Source organism: Engystomops pustulosus, chromosome 5 (assembly GCF_040894005.1).
Source record: "Engystomops pustulosus chromosome 5, aEngPut4.maternal, whole genome shotgun sequence".
NCBI classification, from domain to species: domain Eukaryota; kingdom Metazoa; phylum Chordata; class Amphibia; order Anura; family Leptodactylidae; genus Engystomops; species Engystomops pustulosus.
This window is the reverse complement of record NC_092415.1, coordinates 71058897-71082077: the sequence shown is the minus strand read 5'-3', so window position 1 is coordinate 71082077 and position 23181 is coordinate 71058897. Positions and strand designations below refer to the sequence as shown.

General features: G+C 40.6%; 1 protein-coding gene across 1 annotated transcript; it reads right to left on the bottom strand.

Annotated features, from left to right (window-relative positions):
* Positions 1 to 1769: 1769 nt before the first annotated feature.
* On the bottom strand, positions 1770 to 22094 carry CNDP2 (carnosine dipeptidase 2). Its single transcript, XM_072152343.1, has 11 exons — positions 21937 to 22094; positions 20423 to 20566; positions 17282 to 17444; positions 15624 to 15712; positions 10684 to 10884; positions 9948 to 10032; positions 5931 to 6091; positions 5666 to 5830; positions 4709 to 4850; positions 4353 to 4500; positions 1770 to 1976 (listed from the first exon to the last, which is right to left on the bottom strand). The coding sequence occupies exons 1-11, from the start codon at positions 21994 to 21996 to the stop codon at positions 1910 to 1912; spliced, it is 1425 nt and encodes a 474-aa protein (XP_072008444.1). The 5' UTR covers positions 21997 to 22094; the 3' UTR covers positions 1770 to 1909.
* Between the last annotated feature and the right edge of the window lie 1087 nt (positions 22095 to 23181).

The window sequence follows — 23181 nt, the reverse complement described above, 5'->3', positions numbered from 1 at the left end:
CCAACTAGGGTACTACTTCATGTCATGAGATAAAAGAATTAGAAGGTCATTATAGTCTTTTATTATATAGGTGGCCTAGCAAAGTAGACCAATTAACCATTTTAGTATATATGCACGCTATACCCGCTCCACAGTTAAAACGGCTTGTAAATTAGGGATGGAAATGCATGTAATACAAGTGTTTTCACTGCAGATTTACAGAGGATTTTTACCCTCCCAATTAAAGGAATATATTAGCAGGAGAAAAGTGATGCTTTGCAGATATCTAAATAATCTTATCACATCAATTCCATAGTGTATTTATCTGCATGAAATTGTATTTAATTATACCCAGGGGGCTCCAACACTTCCCCAGTGGCAGATCGGGAATATTAATATCTACTGATTATGCCAACTCAGCCTATAGACCACTCGTAGTTACAAACAGACTTCTAGATGTTGGCGATTTACTGTACTTTAGCCACAGGCTGCAATGATCTTCTATGTAACCACGAGGCTGCATGCTCACAGGTCAGTGAGAGTAATTTATCTAAAGTTTGTGGCCTCCTCTACATTATAGTTGAGCAATGTTTTTTGTCTGCAAGTTTTTGCCGCTTAAAAAGGGGAAGGTCACCAGAAATTGGAAATTTTTGAGCTGCTTCACAACAAATTGGTAGTGGTTTATTAGACCAAATGATGTTACCTTCATGGCCTAGAGGTGTGGCATCATCCAGAAAATCATTTTTGAATTGAGATTTAAATTGGTTGCATAAAGTTATGGCACGGAGTGTTTAGCAATGAAGTCAAGATCTCTCCACCTCAGACTATCTCCTCTACTGCGATGGATATTATGTGCTGGACTTCAGGAGATCTGGTTAGTGATGTTGCTGGATGCAGGACCATCAATTAAAGTTAAGGGAGCATTGTGAGGCAGGGAGAGCTTGACTTCAGCGTTTAACTTTCTGCCTCCTTGACTTTATACAACAATTTTACATCTCAATTCAACGTTGATTTTCTGGATGATACCACCATGCCGGATTTATACTCATAGGTTCCCTTTAAGCCTGTAAACTTCGGTAGTACTAGTGCAATGCTTCTGGGTGCATCATACTTTGACCGTTACTTATAGGTCACTCGGACAATGGTGGCGACAGGGATACTGCAGCTCTGGACAATGAAAGTATATCATATACCTACTACATACATCATGTAAAGTCTGTTATGCAGTCTATTTGAATAACGCTTTGTCATCTTTTTTTTTATTTATTTTTTTTTAAATATCAAGATGCAATTACAGTCATAATTATCTGACCCAAGATGTAGATGGAGCTGCAGCCAATGTTTACTGCAGCAGAGGTGTTGACATGCAGACATGTGTTCCACTGCCCTGGTAGTGTGTCAGGTTTATGCGAGGGCACTGTTATGTTTGCACTACTCCAAGATGTTTTTATAGTGGGTATTAGTATACAAGTAGTATTTGTAACCCAAATTCCAAATTTAGCCTACAACTATAGAAATGTGTATACTTGAGCATATGAAATAAAATTGTTATTTGTGGTTATAAGGACCTTAGTAAATCCCTCTCCTTTGAAAAGGCAAAGTATTTTTAGACAAAGATAAGAATACAGAGTACATGGTGTAGTCACACAGAAGGTCATGTCTGTCGTTGCCTCACAAAGCGCTAAGTATAACTTGTATATACAGTGAAAAAAAAAACCCCTAAAAGAAATGCCTTCCACAAATACGTCTGACAAACAAAAAAAAAAAAAAAAATACAAAAGGAAACAAGATTGATTTAAAAATTGTTGTCTTTGTTGCTTTTCATTTTTTTTTTTTAAAGAATACAGAAATGAGAAGTTTTTGGTTGTCATTTGTGGTTACATGAATAAGTACTTATTGTCTTCTGCAAAAAGCTGATCTGAATGTAGGATTAGTCTAGCAGCGAAACCTCGTGTAGGTATGCTACCATCATTTTGATGCCTTGAATATAGTTGTATCTGAAAGGCAATGAATAAAGTTAATAAAGTTCATATTAGACGAAGCTAATTTTAAATATAAAACTGTAAAGTTACTTGAGAAAAAATAAATAGGTTTTGGGGCAGCTGGAGAGAGCCTTTGACAAACATTCCAAAAAATACCTATATCATGCTTCTGGCTTCTTCCCATCCCGAGATCAAGGGCCATCTATAAAACACACTCAGCTTCTCCTGAAGTGGGCGGGACTTCCTGGTTGTGACATCAGTTATTCACGTGAACGTCTACAAACCACTCAGCCAATCAGGAATCAGAACTGCTGATCGGCGCTGGTGGCTTCAAAAAGATGGCAGTGCATGGGCGCCACCATCTTTCTGAGGATTGTTGCTCCCTGTGGCGGGGAGCGGCAATCCGTCGCCATGGCAGCTTCGGGTTAACCCATTATTTACATAATTTCTTCTAGTGTGCAAATGCCACAGGATTGTAACTAAAGACAATAACTTAAACACAATGGAACAATGCAACGTAAAAAACACAATTATGATCTCTATGATCTTGATCTATTAAATTCACATATGATAAAAATGTAACAGTATCACACAACGATAAAAAAAAAATAAATAAAAATTGTCCATGCTACCCTAAGCAGCCACCAGATTGTGTAACATGCCTGGTAGATCTCAAAAAGCCCATTGTATCTCCTAGTACAAAAAAAGTTTTAGGGCGATGCCACACATGGCGTTTTGAACCCATTTTTGGTCCGTTCAAAAACGCATCCGTTATTTGAAAACACATGCATTTTTGACCAGTTTTAATTAAGATAATTGGTAAAACCTGTCAAAAACTGACGAGTTTTCAAAAACGCATGCGTTTTTAATGCATGCGGTTTTTTAACAGACTGATTAAAACGGATCAAAAACAGGTTCAAAAGATGCGAGAAAATATATGGTTCAGAAAATGTGAACAAAAAAAAAAAATAAAAATAAAATATGGGTATGGGGCGGAATTTATAGATCACTGATGCCAAATGCCTGCTGGATACTTTAGTGAATCACCAATGTGATACCAGGTGGAGAGCAGCAGCTTGTCAACACACAGCGCCAGGCAGCCCCTGGTCAATGAGACACGTTGCCTCGTCATACAGGTGGAAACAAGATTCACTATAAGCTTGAAGAGTATTTTTGAGATATACCAGGCATATTATACCATCTAGTGGCCACTTATAGTAGCATGGACATTTTATTTTGCAGTTGTATCTGTTGATCTCTGTGTAATACATGTGTGATATAGTCATATGGATTAAATAAAGATCACCATTGTTTTAGTGTTCCATATATAACGATAAGGGTCTTCGAGTAACACAATAACATCCAAATTGAGATCTTTTAAAATACAGAGCGGGGTATAAAAAAAAAAAAAAAAAAAATTGAGGGGGATGTCCATGATTAAAACAAATTAATTTTAATCTTTATTATATAATCCACATTTTAAAAACCATCTAAAAAGAACAAACTAGTGCATTAAAGGAAACCTACCATTTAGAATGGCAGGGGTAAGCTGTAAGTACCGAGCACCAGCTCAGGGTGAGCTGGTGCCGGTACTTACTTTCGTTAGTGTTAAATAACCGCTGTATCGCGGTTTTAAACACTTTTTAAACTCTAGACCAGAACAGGCTTCGGCGCTGCGTGCGCACGGTCGCGCGCAGCGCCGAAGCCTCTCCTGCTCTAAAGTTTAAAAAGTGTTAAAACCGCGATACCGCGGTTTATAACACTAACGAAAGCAAGTACCGGCACCAGCTCACCCTGAGCTGGTGCTCGGTACTTACAGCTTACCCCTGCCATTCTAAATGGTAGGTTTCCTTTAAACAAACCAATAGCCCCAGTTCCCAAAAGTATGGATATATACAAATGTAACCAGGCAACCTATATAAAGGTGCATACATCATCACAGCTAGTATGATACCGTCTAAGTTAATACATAACAAGTAATAGAGCCATAGTTACCTAAATAACCAGAGTATGAGCTCTGGAAACTGGAGGCAAGAAGAAGCCCCATGTGTTTCACTGTTTGCACAGGCATCTTAATTGTTTTAGTTTTGAGTGTTAATCTTTTTGTAGGTTGTAAATTTCTCCAAACAGTTTTTTCGCAAAATGTGCCAACATTTCATTGAGCCTTCTTATACCAGATTTTTTAAGTGAATCCAGTGCTACTCTTCAAAAAGTCACAAATTTAGGCACAAATTCACTATAATCCCTTCCCGGCTTAAAATTAGAGACTTTTTACAAAAAAACTGTTTAACCCTCCTTAATAATAGAAGAACCCCCCCCCATGGAATAAGAAAATTATGACACAAATGTTTTCTGCCCTTTTCTTAATAATATCCAAAGTGCAATCCTTACCTGTTAAGTTTTTCATTTTGGGAATGTGCCCCATCATCTGCGGCTCCAACCGGCAGTAACATAACATTCTTTCCAGTTGCTTCTTGGAAGGTTAGGGTGACGGGGATGCTTCCACCTTCTCTGGTCAGGTCAGGCTCAACATTAAACACTGTACAGAATGTAGCACATTGACATTAGAGGTGTACATGTTATTTTTCACACAACTCAAACAACCACACAAGCCAATAAACAGTGCAAAACTTATGGATGCCCCAGCAGATAATAGAATGGACAAGTAGCTAAAATAAGGGGGATACCGATAAAATGTCTCAGATTTCCGTTTTACTGCATACACACCACCATAAATGTTATCATACCGGTTTTCATGGCTTTTCTTCCAGCTTGGTAGTGGGGGTGATTGAAGTCAGAGACCCAAGGTTTTCCTCCATGACCCATTGTAACTTTAAAATTGTTAGGACTATCCAAAGATTTAAACTTTGCAGTTAAGTAGTCTTCCACCTTGAAAACATTGAAAATAATATTAGAATTTGGACAAGAAACAGGATACGCTGTATTTCACTCTATATACATTTTGTTTAGGGTATGCAGCTGTGTAGCACAACCTGAAATCTTTGCACTATAGCCTGGATTTCTGTAACGTGCTGGGGGCAGGATATTAGGTAACTAAACAACATACATCAATTAAAAGGTTTGGTCCTGCTTTCTTGATCTGGAAAGTAAATCCCTTAGGTCGGAAATGTCTTTTACCTCTTCAGCTGCTATTTCCATATAATGGCAGCAGATGGAGGATCATGTGCTCTCTAACGGTTTATGAACAATTGCCCTCCAGGACCCTAGCAATGACAATTACATTCTTAAGTTTCTGGAAAGGAGATAAACTGTCCATGACCAAAGATCACATGACCCTCATCTGCCATTTTATGGACAGTAATGTTTCTTGTTGGGTTAAAAGGCATTTATTAACCAGAGGCCTTACTTTACATTTCAAGTAAGAGGTGTGGAACCTGTAATACATATATAGGCAAATTGCCAAATATTCTTCTCACACACATTACAAAAAACATGGAACAAATTCAAGAGACCAGAATGAATACAGTATCTGAATACAGAATGAAGTTAAAGCCTCCTGAGCTGAATTATTCTTTATTGAATCCCTACAGCCAATGCACCAGATTCCTCTCACCATAAAAGAAAAACCATCCATAGAGAAAATATTTCCTAGGCTCGCCAGCATGTCATCCTCAAGTGGCCATAGCTAGATGAATGTTGAGTCTTTGCCCAATGTCTGCAATTAAGATCACCACATGTCCTACCTGTTTCTTCACATCATCTGGATTCATATGAGGCACCAGTCTAATGGAGAATTTGCCAATGACTTTCCTAGGAATAACTGTTTTGGCTCCACCAGCAGAGAAAGCTCCCTCAATGCCATGAAGTGAGAGAGATGGGAATCTCCATCTGTGCATCAATATCTGTTCCTGTAAAATAAGTCAAGACATGTCAACCTTACATGTAACAGGAGACCAAAGATAAGAGTCTTCCAATGTCATTACTCATACAGGATCTAAGGCTGGGTACCTTTGTTGGATGGAGGAGTTTACGAACACCAACATCTTTAGCAAACTCCTGAAGATCAAAGTCAATAGCTTCATAAATTGAGTTTTCATCATTTGAGACCGGCTCCACAGCTTCATAAATTCCAGGAATAAGAAGCTTTCCCTTCTTGTCCACTAAGCTGCCTTGGAGGGGGAAAAGAAACATTACTTCATATTAGACAAGTTTAACCCCTAGGCGCACCAGGACGTTATAGTACGTCCCGGTGGCTAGATACTTAGCGCACCAGGACGCACTATAACGTCCTGCTTCTGGCACCGGCTCACGAACGGAGCCGGTACCAGAAGCAGCGGCTGTCAGCTGTCTAGTACAGCTGACAGCCTGCGCTAACACCCGCGATCGGAGCCGACTCCGATCGCGGGTGTTAACCCCTTACACGCCGCGGTCAAGCATGACCGCGGCGTGTAAGGGTCTTCCCCCTATGGATCGGATCCCCCGTGCCGCTTACCGGGGGATCCGATCCTCTCCTGGGCAGCTCCGAGGACTGGCATGTGCCCCGGAGCTGCCCGGTTTCCATGGCAGCCAGAACCCTTCCGGGTCTGGCTGTAAACTGTCTGAGCATGCGCAAGCATGCTTAGACAGTTTACACTGCTCTACAATAAAATAGTATTGTAGAGCAGTGTATTGAACTTAAACCAGTGATCAGAGTATCACTGGTTTAAGTTCAAGTATGTAGAAGTAAAATTATGCAAAAACACTTAACACTACACATTATAATAAATAAAAAATAAATACATAAAAATATAAGCCCCTAAAATGTCACTTTCCCATAAAAACACTTAATAAAGTATAAAAAACATAAAAACACAAAAAACCCCCGCATGTTTGGTATTGCCGCGTCCGTAACAATCTGCATAATAAAACAGAATCATTACTGGACCCGCACGGTAAACGCCGGAGGAAAAAAACGCAAAAAAGTTCCGAAAAAAAGATAATTTTTAATTAATACCCTATAAAAAATGCTCTAAAAAGTGATTTAAAAAATTTTATGCACTCTAAAATAAGCCCACTAAAAAGAACAACTGTTCTCGCAAAAAATAAGCCCCTAACCAGATTTGTCAGCCAAAATATAAAAAAGTTATGCATATGAATAGATGGTGATGCTAAAATGAATAAGATTTTCTCCAAATTAGTTTTTATTCAGTACAATTGAATAAAATACACAAAACCCCCACATATTTGGTATCCCTGCGTCCGTAACAATCTGCATAATAAAACAGAATCGTTATTAGATCCGCAAAGTGAACCCCGTAAAAAACAACCTCAAAAAACTCTCTCTGAAAAAAAGATGATTTTTTATTAATGCCCTTTAAAAATGCTCTAAAAAGTGATTTAAAAAAGTTACGCAATCTAAAATAAGACCACTAAAAAGAACAATCCTTCTCGCAAAAAATAAGCCCTTAAACAGATTTGTGAGGTGAAAAATAAAAAAGTTATGCATATGAAAGACGGTGATGCTAAAATTAACAACAATTTTGCCAAATTACTTTTTATTCAGTAAAAATGGGAAAAAATAAAAAATATATATAAATGAAGTATTTTTGTAATCGTGGCGACCCATAGAATAAAAATATACTATTTTTATGGTATGGTTAACGGCCAAAAAAAAACACATAAAAATGTTCCTAAAAATTGACGATTTTCATTTCCTCCACCAACAAAGCTTTAATTAAATCTCACCAATTAGCTATAGATGCCCCAAAATTATGTACCAGAAAAGTGCATCTCATGTGGCAAAAGAAATAAGCCCCTATAGGTCCTCAATAAAAAAAGAAAAAAATTATAGCCTGTACAATGTGACATAGCAAATCGGATCTGGATGGCGCCTCCTTCCCTCCTATGCCCAGGCGTGCGCCCATACAGCAGGTTACCACCACATATAGAGTATCCGTGTACTCGGGAGAAATTGGGTAACAAACTTTGTGGAGCCTTTTTTCATTTAATCCATTGTAAATGTTTAATTTTCCACCCAAAATGAGTGTATTGTGAAAAAATATTACAATTTTCAGACTGCACCTCCGTTTTGTTTTAACCCCTATAAAACACCTAAAGGGTTAACAAACTTCTTAAAAGTGGTTTTTCATACGTTGAGGGGTGTAGTTTCCACAATGGGGTAATTTATGAGTCTAGCTATTATTTAGGCCTCTCAGTGTCAATTAGAAGTTGAGCAGGTCCATCTAAATACGGGTTTTGGTGATTTTACAAAAAATGTGAAAAATGATACCTAAATTCTGAGCCTCATAACATTCTAGTAAAATATGTGGAATCTTAAAAAAACCATGCCAACATAAAGCAGACATTTGGGAAATGTAAGTTATGAATTTATTTGGGTGCTATGACTATCTGCATCAAAAGTAGAGAATTTAGAACGTTGAAAATATAGAATTTTTCCAATTTTTTGCCAAATTTTGTTTTTTTTCATAACTAAACGCAAAAGATTTCATCCAAATTTTTAAACTAATTTGAAGTACAATGTGTCACGAGAAAACAATCTCAAAATCCCCTGGATTTCTCATAGCGTTCCAAAGCTATAACCACTTATAGTGACACAGGTCAGATTTGAAAAATGGGTCCGCGTCCTTTAGGCCAAAAGATGCTGTGTCCCGTAGGGGTTAATCATACTTTTATTTAGTGCAAACAATTAATAAAGATTCTACAGGGAAATAACAGGCATAACAGCTGAGAAACAAAATAAAAACCCTTTACTGAAAGCAATTCAATACCACTGTCATATTAGTACATATGAATGTTATAATGGGTGCCTCTGAACTACAGCACTGAGCTATAAGTGGACAGGAAATAAATCCCTCATATCGCTGGTGCTGTGCCCCTGATCAGTGGGGTTTTTAGAAATCCATCCACCCATTGTAAAGATATGAAGGGTTGCAAGTTAGGCGAGACAAAGGGGTTGTAACCTTTACATATCTGTGGGAGTGTGAGAAAAAGTTAACCCCCTCCTGGCTTATTCACATATAAAATTTATCCAGGCCATTTATTTTGTACAGATTAATGAATTTACTTACTGTACTTTGGTGCCTACATATTACAGAATGTGAAGCAATACATAAAAATGACATTTCTTCAGTATTCTTTCCTTAAACAATTACACTGTAGTGACCACAGCAGGAATTAAATTTCCACATAACATCAACCACTTAAGAGTTCATTGTATATTATAAAGCCACATTTATGGAGGTGTAAATAATATAAATCAATATGAAACATACTACAGAGGGATGTGTAACATAATTTTCTTGCTTTAGAATAATGTTTTATAACATAATTGGAAACTGCAGATATCTTTGTAGGGTTCACATGCTGGTGCCTTCTGCTGAGCGATATATGTGCTCAACGGAGGCAATTGAAGCCTATGGGGAGCAGATGCAACGTGTTGCATCCATCCTCCAGGCTCAGTAGGAGTGGGGGATCCACTGCGGAAACACCCCGTACATCAGCAGTAGCCAACTGCATTCAGGAGGGAGGAGGGGTCCCCGGGTGATGTATCCCACTGTATAAGCATACAGTGGGATATGTTTGTGCCATACATCCCCCCCCCCCTTCTTTCCAAACACAACCTTACTTGTGGTACAAAACGTGGCATGAACCCACCCAGCCTAGGGTCCTCTTGACAGTTTTGATAATCATCATTGCCTATTGGATTTTTAGCCCCATTAATTTTATTCCTTAATTTTTGCCTCCACTGGCATCCTTTAGATCATTAAAAAAAAAAAACAAACATAGATTGCAATCTATTGCAAGCAGGATCCTCACTCTTATTGTTTCATCTGTAATTGCTCTTTATCAAAGTGGCTTTTAATCAGGTGTCTGTACCATACTGCAGCTTTCTTTTAGTCCTACAAACCCCCGCCCAGATGCCTTTTGGACAGATTTTTGACTGATGCAAACAGATCAGGAAAAATATGGATCAGAGACTCAAACTTTCTGTTTGCACAGAGCAAAAGGAAGCATTTTAAGACCTACCCATTAGAAAAATGAGATCAGTCATTCCTTCATGAACAGAACCTCCGTATACCCCAGAGTGAAGATCTTTGTCACAGCATTCAACCTACAAGAAGAATCAATAGATATTTTAACTGATGGGCAAAGGAGAAACCTTCATCTCCCTGCAGACATATTAGGTTGAAAGGGCCTACATTTATTTGACGGATTAGTCAGACACCTTCAAAGAACTCTATCAAAATGAAGCATGGATAAACCAGGGGCATTTACTCATATATCCGGGCACCATGACTATGGTAATCTGCTTATATATGTTAGCAATTAGCTTCCTTCTTAAATCAACTTTTAAAATTATGCTAATGAGACTGAAGGGCAGAGGAAGTTTCAACACAGTGGAAGGGGGAACTGCTCCTGTGCAGCATAACAGCCTGGGAATCTGCTGCACTGAGGAGCTTTAGCCACTTCCCTTGCCCCACATCAGAACATAATTTTAAAACATTTTAGAAGGAATGAGGCCAAAATAAAACCAACATGATTAACTTTTAGGATAAAATTACAGCATATTTCTATATAAAGCAGAACAATGAAACTTGTATACACCAGCCAAATGATTATATACACAAAGTGATACAACAGCGTACAGCCAATGTTTACTTTTATTCTACTGCTCAGTGCAGGTTATATTTCAGAAGTAACAATAATGTCATTGAATACGATTTTACTGCTTTATTAACACTAGGTTTACAACACTGCATACCTCGATGAAAAAGTAGCAAATTCCACGCAGACCATATGTGATACATGGCTTGTTTTTTCCTAGCCAGTAGTTATCAGAAATACAGACATAATCCACATCCTTGAAGAACGTATCTTTACGGGCAAAGATCAAGTCATCAAGGCCTTCTGATCCAGACTCCTCCATTCCTTCAAAGCAGAACTTCAAGTTGACAGGAAGTTCCTTAGGAGTAATAAATAATATAGTAATTTTTCTTCATCCACTGAATCTCTATTGCACTACTTCCTTAAACGTACAGTTCAAGAGAACAGGTCACCACACTTTCACATATACAGCCAGTGACAGGTTCCTACAGAGCCTGAAACCCAAGTCCAGTGGTGGCGAACCTATGGCACTGGTGCCAGAGGCAGTACTCGGAGCCCTATCTGTGGGCACCCAGGCCATCACCCCAGCATGAAGTTCACCAGACAGGACAATGATAGGGGAATTTGCCCTCCTCCTTTCAACTGCGTTGGTGTCTTTAGGAGGCTGAACAATTGAAAGTTGTCAAAGAACAAGGAGAAATAAATTACTGCTTAAATTGCTGTGGTGGCACTTTGCAATACATAAATAAATAAGTAGCTTTTGGTTGAAGTTTCGGCACTCCGGCTCTAAAACGTTCACCATCACTGCCCTAGTCAGTTAACGAACTGACACCCTTTTAGTTAAAAATAGTTTTGGTTACATCCCCACTTTGTTATATTCCCTTGAAGGAAAGTCTTGTCCTGTTTGGCCAGGACCCTCCCATGTCATGTGACAAGAATTACATCACCACAGGTCCTTTAGCCTCCTAACAATAGAAACTGTACACCATGTATGTGATAACATGAAGTCACAGCAGCCTCCATGGACTTCTACTCATCCCCATCCTCCATAAAGGCTGCTGTGATTTAATGTCATCAGATACATACATGGGGTAGATGTAACAGGACCTTAGATGATATCAGCCTGGTCACTTGACTTTAAGAGCCCAATGAGCTCTCTCTCTCTCTATGCTCCATACAGCAGAATATCATAGCCCTGAGACCTGTCAATCAGTAACTAGGAGGCAGGGCAATGCAAGTAACTCATAAATATGCAGGACTCAGTGTTCTGGACTGACATCAGGTAAGTTGCATATACAAACAGATTTTGTAACATTGTAGCCATGGAAAGGAACCATTTAGGGAGAAGGGAGGTTATTTTTTTAACATAGTTTCTAATGATAGAAGGCTGTGTGAACCTAAACATCCATGACCCACCAATGAACTTAAAGATTTGCTTGTCATGGTCAGCTGACTTAGGCAGGAAGGAGGAAGCAGACTAGAGTTGTAGGGAGAGGGACAAGGAGGGGGAGGACTGGAGTATATGGGGATTCAAGCAGTTGAAGCCGATGCCCCTATGGGCGGGCATGGAGCATGGTAAACTTTGACATACAGTGGGTACAGGAAGTACACACTGCACTCTACAAATGTTTAATGAAAAACTGAAATATCAAATGGTCATAACTATTCACAGCCTTGGCTGGGACTTGCATGTGTCCATTTCATTATGATCCTCCTTTAGTTGGTTTTACTCCTTCACTTGGGTCCAGCTGTGTTTTATTAAACAGATTTGACTTGTATAGAAAAGTGTGTGACTTCACACTGCCAGAGCACAAGAGAATAATGAGGTCTTAGGAACTGCCCAAGATTCTGGCAAAATACAGATCTGGTCAAGGTTACAAAAGAATTTCTGCAGCACTGAAGGTTCCCAAGAGCACAGTGGCCTCCGTAATCCTTAAATGGAAGAGGTTTGGGACGGCCACAACTTTTCCTCGACCTTGCCGTCCAGCCAAACCTAGCAATCATGGGAAAAGAGCCTAGGTGAGAGAGGTAAAGAAGAACCCCAAGATCACTGTGGCTGAGCTCCAGAAATGCAGTAGGGGGGAGATGAGAGAAAGTTCCAAAAAGTCAACCATCACTGCAGCCCTCAGAGTGTGCCGACAAAAGCCTCTCCTCGGCACAAGACATATGAAAGCCTGTTTACAGTTTGCAAAAAAAGCACATGATGGACTTCCAGACTTTTGGAAATAAGATTCTACGGTCTGATGAGAAGAAAATCGAACTTTTTGGTGTCAATTCTAAATCAGTAAGTATTGACAAAACCAGGCACTGCTCATCACTTACCAGCATCATGTGTAGGGAAGGGGGGGGGGGAGGGGTTAACTGCAGGGACAGGGCGACTGGTTGCAATTAAAGGAAAGACGCATTCGGCTAAGTACAAAGATATCCTGGATGAAAACCTCATCCAGGGTGTTCTGGACCTCAGACTGGGCCAAAGGGTCACCTCCCAACAAGACAATGACTGTAAGCACAGAGTTATAATAAGAAAGCAGTGGCTGCAGAACAGCTCTTGACTGCCTCAGCCAACGCCCTGACCTACACCCAATTGAGCATCTCTGGAGAGAATTGAAAATGGCTTCCACCAACATACACCATCCAACCTGAGGGAACTGGAGAGGATCTGCAAAGAACAATGGCAGAGGATCCCCAAATCCAGGTGTGACAAACTTGTTCCATCATTCCCAAGAAATCTCATGGCTGTACTAGGTCAAAAGGAGTTTCTACTCAATACTGAGTACTTAACATGTAATATTTCAGTTTATTGTTTAACCCATTAAGGGCACGTTTACACAGTGCATTTTGGTCGCGTTTTTGAAATGCATTAGAACAGCTGAGGAGAGGGGATTTGCCTAATTACATAATTGTTAACACTTGCGATTACAAAACGCATTACAAACACGATGTTAACTAACATGTGCGTTAACAAAACAAGTGTTTCAAGAAAGTTACCTGTGATAATATTACTGCTCTAAAGGTTACTGCAGGGGCACATTGCTTTACAACCAGCCAGGAAGAGGAACTGGGCAGTGTGTTTTTTTTGATCAGAGAAACATGCTCTTCACTAAGGCCGCGGTCACGCGATCCGCTAGGCGTACGTCATAACGCGACGCTAGCGCACAGGGGGAGGTCCTTGGCCCGAACGCACATGCGTTTCCAGGGAAACGCATACGATTGTTAAGCCGATAGCATGCGTTTCTCTGGAAACGCATGTGCGTTCGGGCCGAGGACCTCCCCCTGTGCGCTAGCGTCGTGTTATGAACAGACGCCTAGCGGTACATGTGACCGCGGCCTAAGTGGGGAAATTGACACCTTTGGCCACAGTTTGGCCACCTCCAAAACGAAGACAATGGGAATTATCATAGCTTTCCATAACTGGGGCACAATTCATACATTCACACAGGATCGTTATGGGGACTAGATATGCCCCTGGAGCGAGAATCGGAGGCCTAACGCCAGGGGAAGTCAGCCAATAGTAGAAAACCCCTGATATTAGGCTAAGACACCCCGAGTTTGGTATGGGGTTAATGGGAATAAGGTACCCAGTTGATTGGAAGCAATGGCACGATTGTGATGAAAAGTGATGGGGTTTTAATAAAACCCCAGACCCAGAAAGTACCTCACTGATGGGAGGAGGATAGAAAAACTCCCCCTCACAGTGACATCACAGCCAGGGATGGGGGTCAAAAATCCCCTGGGTTTAAATTAGTGAAGCAGCAACATGGTTTTGGTTCAGTTTGAGGATTCTTTCACACTAGAAGACCGGATCGTCCTTGGGCCAAAGAAGTTCTACCCATTTCAATAGCAAGAGTTTTTTTGATTCCCGTTTCTCTAACTGTTTGTAAGTATTGTATGTGTATTGTTTTTAACTTTTTCATTTTATCTGACAATTTTATTCTTGGAGTCTTGAAGGGAATTATGTTACCAGAGGTAATTTTTAGCAGCATCTTTGTAGTAAGCAATTGCATGTGCGTGAATTTATCATTTTAATATAGTATAAGCTATAAGTATAAGTGCGTGCATGTTCTGTGTAAATCATTAGTGTGCATTGCCTGTGTGGTTGAGGTGCCTATGGCCTTCTTTGCATAAGTAACTCGTTGGTAGTGGCAGTGGATTGACTGGGTGCCGAGATTGCGTGGAGTAAATTTAGCGTTAGGACGCCATTTTGTAGAAGTGGGTGGAGCTTAAGGGCTAAATTCTAGGACTCCATAGAGTAGGTGCACGCCGTGTTTGGACTCCAGTGAGTGGGGTTTGTGACATTACCCAATACCCCCACACGTTACAGAAAAATTGAAGTAAAGTGGCCAAGCCGTTTAAAGGGATTCTTTCTAGCTTAGGAGGCTCATGTGGAGGCTCTTTATGCAGCAAAGTCTACTCTTTGACTTCCTCAATTGAATAAATGATGGCACGCCTGACATTTCTAGTCATCTATTTGGGTTTGCCCTCATGCCTATGAACATTGTTTTTGCAAGATATGGACAATTTCCTTTCTTAGATATCACACGTGCAGATGTGGCTTCATAAGCTCTCTCTGTGCGGGTGCAGCACATATACCATTAACGCTGCATTTACAAACACAATGCTAGCACACAGGGGGCGGGCATTGGGTTGAGGCCCGCCCCCGTGGCCTAGTGTTGCATTTGTAATCACAGTACAAGTGGTACATGTGACCACACCCTCAGCCAACTGCCAAAGCTCCAAAACTCTGAGCAAGTCTTGCTGCATCTCGGACAGTCATCAGCATGTGAGTGGACCTCACACTTCAATGACACACGTGAGACCTCTGATCTGTTTTCAGCCTGGGAAACGCCCATGTTCATGTGCAGGTAAGGCTTACCCTATGATACAGTTGTGAACCATTTCAGAGGTGGTCACTCACTAATGGTAAAATATCACAAAGTGAATTATCTAGCAGTAGCAATTGATACAACGGTAGTGAATTAATCCCAGCAATAATAGCCATTTTCCAGGTAACCTGCACTATACGGAAATGGATATCCCAGCAGGTTATCTATAGCCAATACGGTTTAATCAACAACTCCACATGGGTTATTGTTTTACCTGCTTTGTTTGCTGATAGGCCTCGATGCAATTAAACCATGCAAGCACAGGACCTTTGTCATCTGTCGAACCTCTCCCATACAGTTTACCTAGACAAAAACAAGTCAGAGATTAAGTTTATTTAGTCAGTCACTGAAAGTAAGATTTATCTGGATCAGTAATGACTGTAATATACTACTTGAGCCAATATATTATCTATAAAGATGTGCAACCTGAAGAGTCAGCACAATACAAGGTGCAAAGGTGCGGGTCAATGCAAAGCCCATAATAATCGCCACCTTGTAAAAATAATCGCTACCTTTTAAACCGGTGTCGTGTGCAAATGTGTACAATTGATCCCATTTTATTTAAACTTGCAAAGGCATATTAGCTTTATCTAATAGAAAAAATGATATGGTCTCTATTATAAAGATAGCGCATACTTTGGTTACCAGTCTTGCAGGTCAATTCTAACTAAATCAAAGGATTACAGACATCATTTCATCTGACACCTACAAACTGTAATGAATCAGTTACTCAAACAATTCTGTCTGCACTTATGCTAGAAAAAAGAAGAATCAGCAAATAGAGAAAAAGCCATGGTAATATTTAACCCTTCTCCTTGTATAGATCATATCTTCCTTTTAATAAAACATAAAAGGGTGAAGGAGAACAAATCAACCCAACATGTTGGGATGGGAGGCCTAAAAAAAAGGATTATAACTATGGAGTACCGGAAGCTGAAATGTGTTCTCAATTTTATGGGATCCTATTAATGCGACAGCAATTTAGTTTACTAATATGCAGTTCACACCTGCGTCAGGTTTTTCTGTTACGCTGTCCTGAAAAGAAGAGTAACGGAAACTAAAAAAACCGAAAGCCTTCCATTCACTTCAACATAAGGGGAATGGAATTGCCTGAATGCAGTGGTGAATGTAGACCAAGAAAGAATTTAGGTACAGTTTGTTTGTGGCAGTATAAAATATGGCACAACAAAGTAAAAACTAGCCACGATTTACACTGTCACAGCCTCCATTACTTGCCCTTCCTCAACACAATGCAATTCTGGCCAAATGTACTAGGACATCAACTTCTGCCTTAGAGGAAATGAAACCTCTGAGCTTTCTATTATTTATCTATTGCACAAGATCCATCTTGTTACTAAGGAAAATATGTGACCGATTGAGACAAGTTTACCAATTACTGAAAATTCATCAACTTATACCACATATTACTCATAGACTGTAAGCTCTTGTGGCAGGACCCCCACTCCTATTGTTCCACAAGGCTGTTTGTTCTGTGTAATGTAATTTTATATTTGTACATGTCCCCTATTATTCATAAAGCAGTGTGGAATTTGATGGCACTATATAAAAAAGGATTATTACTATTAGTTGACCTGCTTTGAAACTAGAATTCAGTATAATTTGGCACATTAGAAACCACACTCCATTGTCCATTGAGCTAGGCCCAAACCCTCCAGTGGCAAGGTAGGCCTGAGTCCTCTGGCGGCAAGCTAGGCCAAAACATATGCATATGCTTAAAGAATGTGCCTAAGGCAGTATTATGACAAATTGCATGAAGTGCACACAACTTCTGTCACATTATACACCAAGGCCAAACACAGATCAGAAGGTACTAAATTGCACATGTTGGCAAAATAATAAAGAAGAGCTTACCATCTCTTTCTTCTAAAACAAATGGTTCGCTATCCCATCCATCTTCCAGAGCTGCTGGCTGGACATCCAAGTGACCATATACACACACTGTCTTCTTACCAGGATCTGAACCCAGTTTGCCCAAAATAATTGGAGGGAGGGGGATTTCTGAGCCATCTGGGAGCTAGATCATAAACAAAATTAGTAAAAAAAAAAAAAAAAAAAAAAAAAAAAAAAGGTACATTTCACAAACCAAGATAAAAAGAAAAAAATTATCATCCTTAGGGCTCTTTCACGCTGGCATTTTTCATGTCAGTGCATCAGTGATTTTCACAGAAGGCTTACTCAACTATTGTTTTCTATGGGTGTTTTCACAGGTCTTACTTTATTTTACATCAAGGGTTAATGTGCAATAAACTTTACTGTTTTGTTATATACATTCTATTAGTACTGTATCTGCATAGACCTATAAAAACAGTCTTGCTTACCAGAAAAACCAACAGTCTGACAGGAACAGGAAAGTTGTTTCCCACTTTGGAAACTTTCCACCATAGCATATTACAGGGAATGCAAGTCTAGGAAAATGCTTTGTGCATGAAATAGAAGGTATATTGTCCTGAAGAAGCGGTGATACTCTGCCATTAGCCCAGGCCAGGGTCAGGTTCTGAGAAAGAGGGACAGCTAGCCAATGACTTTCCTCAAAGAACACTTCTTCAGTCAGGGAGGAGATTAAAGTCAGCTCTGTGCTTTGCACCCGAATATCTTCAGTAAAGTTAACTGTTGACCGCAACTCTCTGTACTTATTTCCTATTGGGGTGCACCACTACTTACCATCCCTTCGAGAGAGAAGCAACATGTGGTGACACCTTATTGGTTCCTGGCAATAGAAGTGTCCACAAAAAACCTGATGATAGGTTACATTTTTTTCACTGATGAGGCTGGGAAACAAGGTGTTAGGTTTTCTGACCAATGTTAAAGCCTTCAGTTTGTTTTGGCGTAAGTGAAAAAAAAAAAAAAAAAAAACATCATGGACGTAATACGGACATGAAAAAATTGAAGCAAAAAACGGAGAGGAAATTCAATGGACATGCAATACACATGCCACAGAGTCCACTCTTAAGGTATTTTCATACAGGAAAACCATACTAAAATCCCTCTCCCAGTGGCAGTACATCAGTGCCATATGCACTCAAAGTGTCAAAATCTAAAATCAGAATGCCCAACAGTGATATTTAACATAGAATCTGCTATGTGATCAAACCCTTAGGCTACATACACACAACTGTGGAGCACCCTCAGGCCACAAGCATGGTTTGTTGTTTGCGGCCTATATATCATCAGTGTGTGAGGTCCGGTCACACAATGGCAGTAGAAAAGGAATACAGAGCACTAAAGTGGGTGAAATAGGACCCATTTTGAGTTGTGTAGCTCAAGGAATTGGCTCATACAATGTGCCTACAGAAAACGAGTCCACAAGACTATTCTAACTGAAAGTCCTTTCACTTTTATTTTTTCAATTCACTTTGATAAATTTAGAAAATAAGTTATAACAAGAAGAGCCATTTGTAACATTACAAGTATTCTGATTGGAGAAAAATTTCAAAGCAGTATACACACGGTGAAAAGAAACCTGTGGGCTTTGTGTGTGGATTTGCATTGCAACTTGTGAAAACTACACATAAGGATGCTGTGGATATAAAATCTGACATGTCCTTAAATAAACTAAAATAAGCTCCATGTGAATAATCTTTTAAAGTAAATGGATAAACCAGGGGTACTTTCTCATGGCTCCAGGTACTGTGACTGTAGTAATGTTCTTATATTTGTTATTTCTAAAAAAAAAGGAGGAGTTCACTGCACAAATGCTGAGGAAGCAGGGAGAGACAGTATAAGTGCCTGTAAAGCTAGACCACAGAGGGGCTGGGGTAGCCCTTTAACCTCATTAGCATAATGTTAAAAGTTTATTTTCGAAGGAAGGAGGCCATGGTAACAAATATAAGAAGATTACCAGTCACAGTGCCTGGATCTATGAGTATGTGTCCCCAGTTTATCATACTTCATTCTCATGGTAGAAATAAGTGGGAATTTTGCATTTGTCCTGGTCATTCACTTTCTTTGCCAATGGTATCAACCCGGCTATAGAGAATGAAGGGGCAATAAATCAACAACACTTGTGGGAGTGGCAGAAATGGGGATGAAAAAAATCCAACAGTTGAGCTAAAACATCAGGAGATTCCAGCTAACATTTTAGGTTTCACCAATAGTAATTTTAAACCATGGCCAACTTTAGTATAGGTTAGGCTGTCTGCATCTGGTACAGAATAACAGACAAGTTGGTTGCATAATAGTAAAAGGGGTTTTACAGTTTCAATTGCTGATATGATGGAAATACATTCTCTCTCAGCCTCTGGCTACACCAGGGTTCTCATTTATAGATAAAGTAGGCTTTAAGAAATCCAAGGGTGTATTTAGGGAAAGAGCATCGGGGTCCAAGACCAACCATACAGTTCTTCATACTTAGAAGGATATGGAAACTCCTGGGGTTCCAAAAAAAAAAAAAAGTACATTAAGACTGTATATATTTTACATGTTACCCAACCTGCTGACTATCCATAAAGTGCTACATTACGCAATATGGGTGGTTTCCCTAGCAGATGACTGTATACAAGCAAGACTACAGGAACCAGTTAATAGCAGGCTGTGGTGGTAATAAGTCCATTGTATGCAGTGAACTCAACTGTAATTGTATGGCAGTTATCCAAAGAGTCACACAAAGAAAGTAATAGGGCACAGCAATGTATTCCTCGCTGGAACTGAAATTGGGAATGGAATTTTGTACCATAAAATTTATTTGCATGGAATGAGGCACAAAGGTGTTACAGTTATCTGCCACTTTCTTATCCAGCATATTATTATGTAATAAAAAGTTACCTTCACTCCTACAGAGCTATGTACAGATTGATTAAAATCAGCATTTATCCAATATCCTAAAGGCCCCAGCAACCACACATCACCCATCCTGTAGGTGGGTGATAAAATCTGATTCTCAGAAAACCCCTTAAATGTATGAGCTCAACATGTCCAGGAGACAGGCATACTATCAGACAAGACTCATCCCATAGACACAACTAAACAGGAAAAACGCCTTTACCGTGTGCTTACCGTTTGCTTTCCAATGTCAACCAGCTCTGCCGAGCCACCCAATCGTTCTATCTCCTTGGCTGCCACTTCCATCATTTTCTTGATCTCTCCTCTTTTCTCGGGCCAGGCGGATACACTTTGGATTGCAACCCATTCTGATAGTCTCTGTGAAAAAGTACTAAAGTGTCAGGGTGGCCTAAAGGTTTGATACTCGTGACTGCAACACAACTTGAAGGTAAAATGTACTTCAGCAAGGTTGTGTTCAGAGAAATGGGAAGATTCTCAAGCTCAAGGCGCTTCAATCCAAAAGCAGTAGGAAAACAACTGAAGTCAATGTTGTGGATGAGCCTAAGGTATGTGTGCTCTGGATATACCCTGTGCCGTGTGTCCCTTGGCGGTTTCTAAACAAGGATGTAGCTTTGAGCACAACAGAGCAGAGCAACTGGTTTACACAGAAGAGGCATGATACAGAACTTACAAACTTTCCCTTCTGCCATTCACAGCGATGTGACTCTTCATAAGAACTGTACACATCTACTTGTAGAGACTGAGGAAACTTAAGGGTGCTCTCATAGATGCATGGATTGTCTGTGAATCACTGACCACGCTGTGTGCCATTTCCCTGTCTGACCACTCAACAGGTGGTGGCGCTGCTGTTCTGCAGGGAAGAAGGGATAGATCAGTGGTGGCGAACCTATGGCACGGGTGCCAGAGGTGGCACTCTGAGCCCTTTCTGTGGGCACCCAGGCCTTCACACCAACACAGAGTTTGCCAGATACAACTCAAGGCTTTCTCCTGTTATACAATACAGCCCAGGATGCACCATGCTCAGCACTATTTTAAAGAAACATCCTTGGCTGCCAGGACTACAGGAGGAGCTAGAAGGTGTAGCTAGAGATGGATTGTCATTGGAGCTCCTGCTCTGGGTCCCCTGATTCTTTCTCTTCAGGGAACCATGGAGGGAAGCCAGAATCCAAATTTCTCAATCATCTTTCTATTGTATTGGTGAACTCAGGATACCAGTACGATTAAAACCTGTGATACATGAAGTTCCAATAAGTTACAGCTTAAATTCTCATGTTGGCACTTTGCGACATACAAGTAGATTTTGGTTGTATCTTGGGCACTTGGTCTCCAAAAGGTTCGCCATCACTGGGATAGATCATTACGACACACAGTCTTGTCCCAGCAGAGTGGTTGATCCATGATACAGGACTCTGTTCATCATCCACAGACAGATCCGACACCAACTTATCAGTCTCCCATAGGCATCTAGAGGATACTGCTAGGAAAAGTTCCCCTCACCCATTCTACTGGGTCCTAAATATGCGCCCACAACATTTACTATTGACAAACCCACTGGGTTTCTCACCAGGAAGGAGAAATCTGGAAAGTTTCTCAGCTGGCACTGAGCACCTGTAGGGCACTGCCCCCTGCCTCTGACCTAGGGGCACCCCTTTGTGACCCGGGTGCACATGCACTGTATTGTATTGTTACAACACATGGCACGTACATCAGTCACAGTAATGTATTACCTTGACGTAGACGTCCTGGTTGCTCTCAATGTACTCGAACAGAGGCGGGAGGGCGGTCATGGTGGTGGCGGCAGGAAAGTGGCACTGAGCACCGGGACAGGCGGACGATTATCAGCTACTAGGAACAAGCTCCGCCCACAGCCGGCACATCCCTCACGTGACGCAGGGCGGTCAGCTGACTAGGCCGCGGCTTGCGAGTCAGCACAGGGATGGCGCAATACAGCGTCACGTGTAGTCACAGTATAGGGCAGCTGTTATACGTCTGAACACTAGTATACGCTTAAAATATGCGTTTTTATTTCAGTCGATTGAAGTTTTTATAGCTGTGCGACTGGGAACCGCAGCCTCAAGATTCGAGACTTTGCTGCATGTGCGTTTCCAATGAAATACTGTCCCCATATAGATTATATAGGATTCAATCTTGCATTGCACCAAGAGCAGGACAAAAATATTTTAGGATAAATCTGATCAGTGTCAGAGGCGTTATTAGTCTCACAAACATCTTATCATTTCTTATTATTCATAGAGCGGCATTAATTCCATTGTGCTGTACAATCATATACATCATATACATTACATGAAAACAAGTACAAAAACGACAGCGATCTCAAACTAGTGGGAGGATGACCCTGGCTGTGGGAGCTCACAATCTATATGGGAGCAGAGCTATTACTGTGTGCTGTAGATGCGTTTTCACATTACGTTTGGAAGCTTGGGGACTATCTGACACATTTGGTAGAGAGTTCAGAGTGTAGGGGATGCCAAGAAGTCCTGCATGCAGTTGTGACAAGAGCGGTTGGTAATAGAGTGAAGCAGAACAGAGATTGTGGGGCACATTTACTTGCATGGTCCGCAAAGTTCACCAAATGCATTGTCTGACAATAATATACTGTGCCGCAATTCACTAAGATCATGCGCCTGATATCCTGCATCTGTCGCTTCCCCGCTCAGGTCCGCCGGAGTTCACCTTCTTCCTGGTGTATGTAAATGCATTGTCTTGCGACACAATTTGAAAATTAAATCCTGCATTCAGTCCAAATCAGTCGGATCGTCCAACGGAAAGCCCCACACTTTTTATATTGCAAAGGTATATGGAGGGGATATGTTGTGGATGGCTCTGTAAGTCATGGTTAGTATTTTAACCAGTTGCTGAGCCCTCTATATATACAGCGGGTGTCAGCTGTGTTACACAGCTGACACCTGCAGGTAACTGCCGCAGTCAGTGCTGGCACCGATCACGGCACC

What these genes read in the sequence shown, in the direction of transcription:
- CNDP2 (XM_072152343.1), bottom strand. Translation starts at nt 21,996, where the DNA reads ATGACCGCCCTCCCGCCTCTGTTCGAGTACATTGAGAGCAACCAGGAC. An exon ending in TGATCTCATTTTTCTAATGG is followed by an intron (nt 6,092 to 9,947) that starts GTAGGTCTTAAA and finishes TCCCCCTCCAAG; the next exon opens with GCAGCTTAGTGGACAAGAAG. An exon ending in CAGATGATGTGAAGAAACAG is followed by an intron (nt 4,851 to 5,665) that starts GTAGGACATGTG and finishes AATGTTTTCAAG; the next exon opens with GTGGAAGACTACTTAACTGC.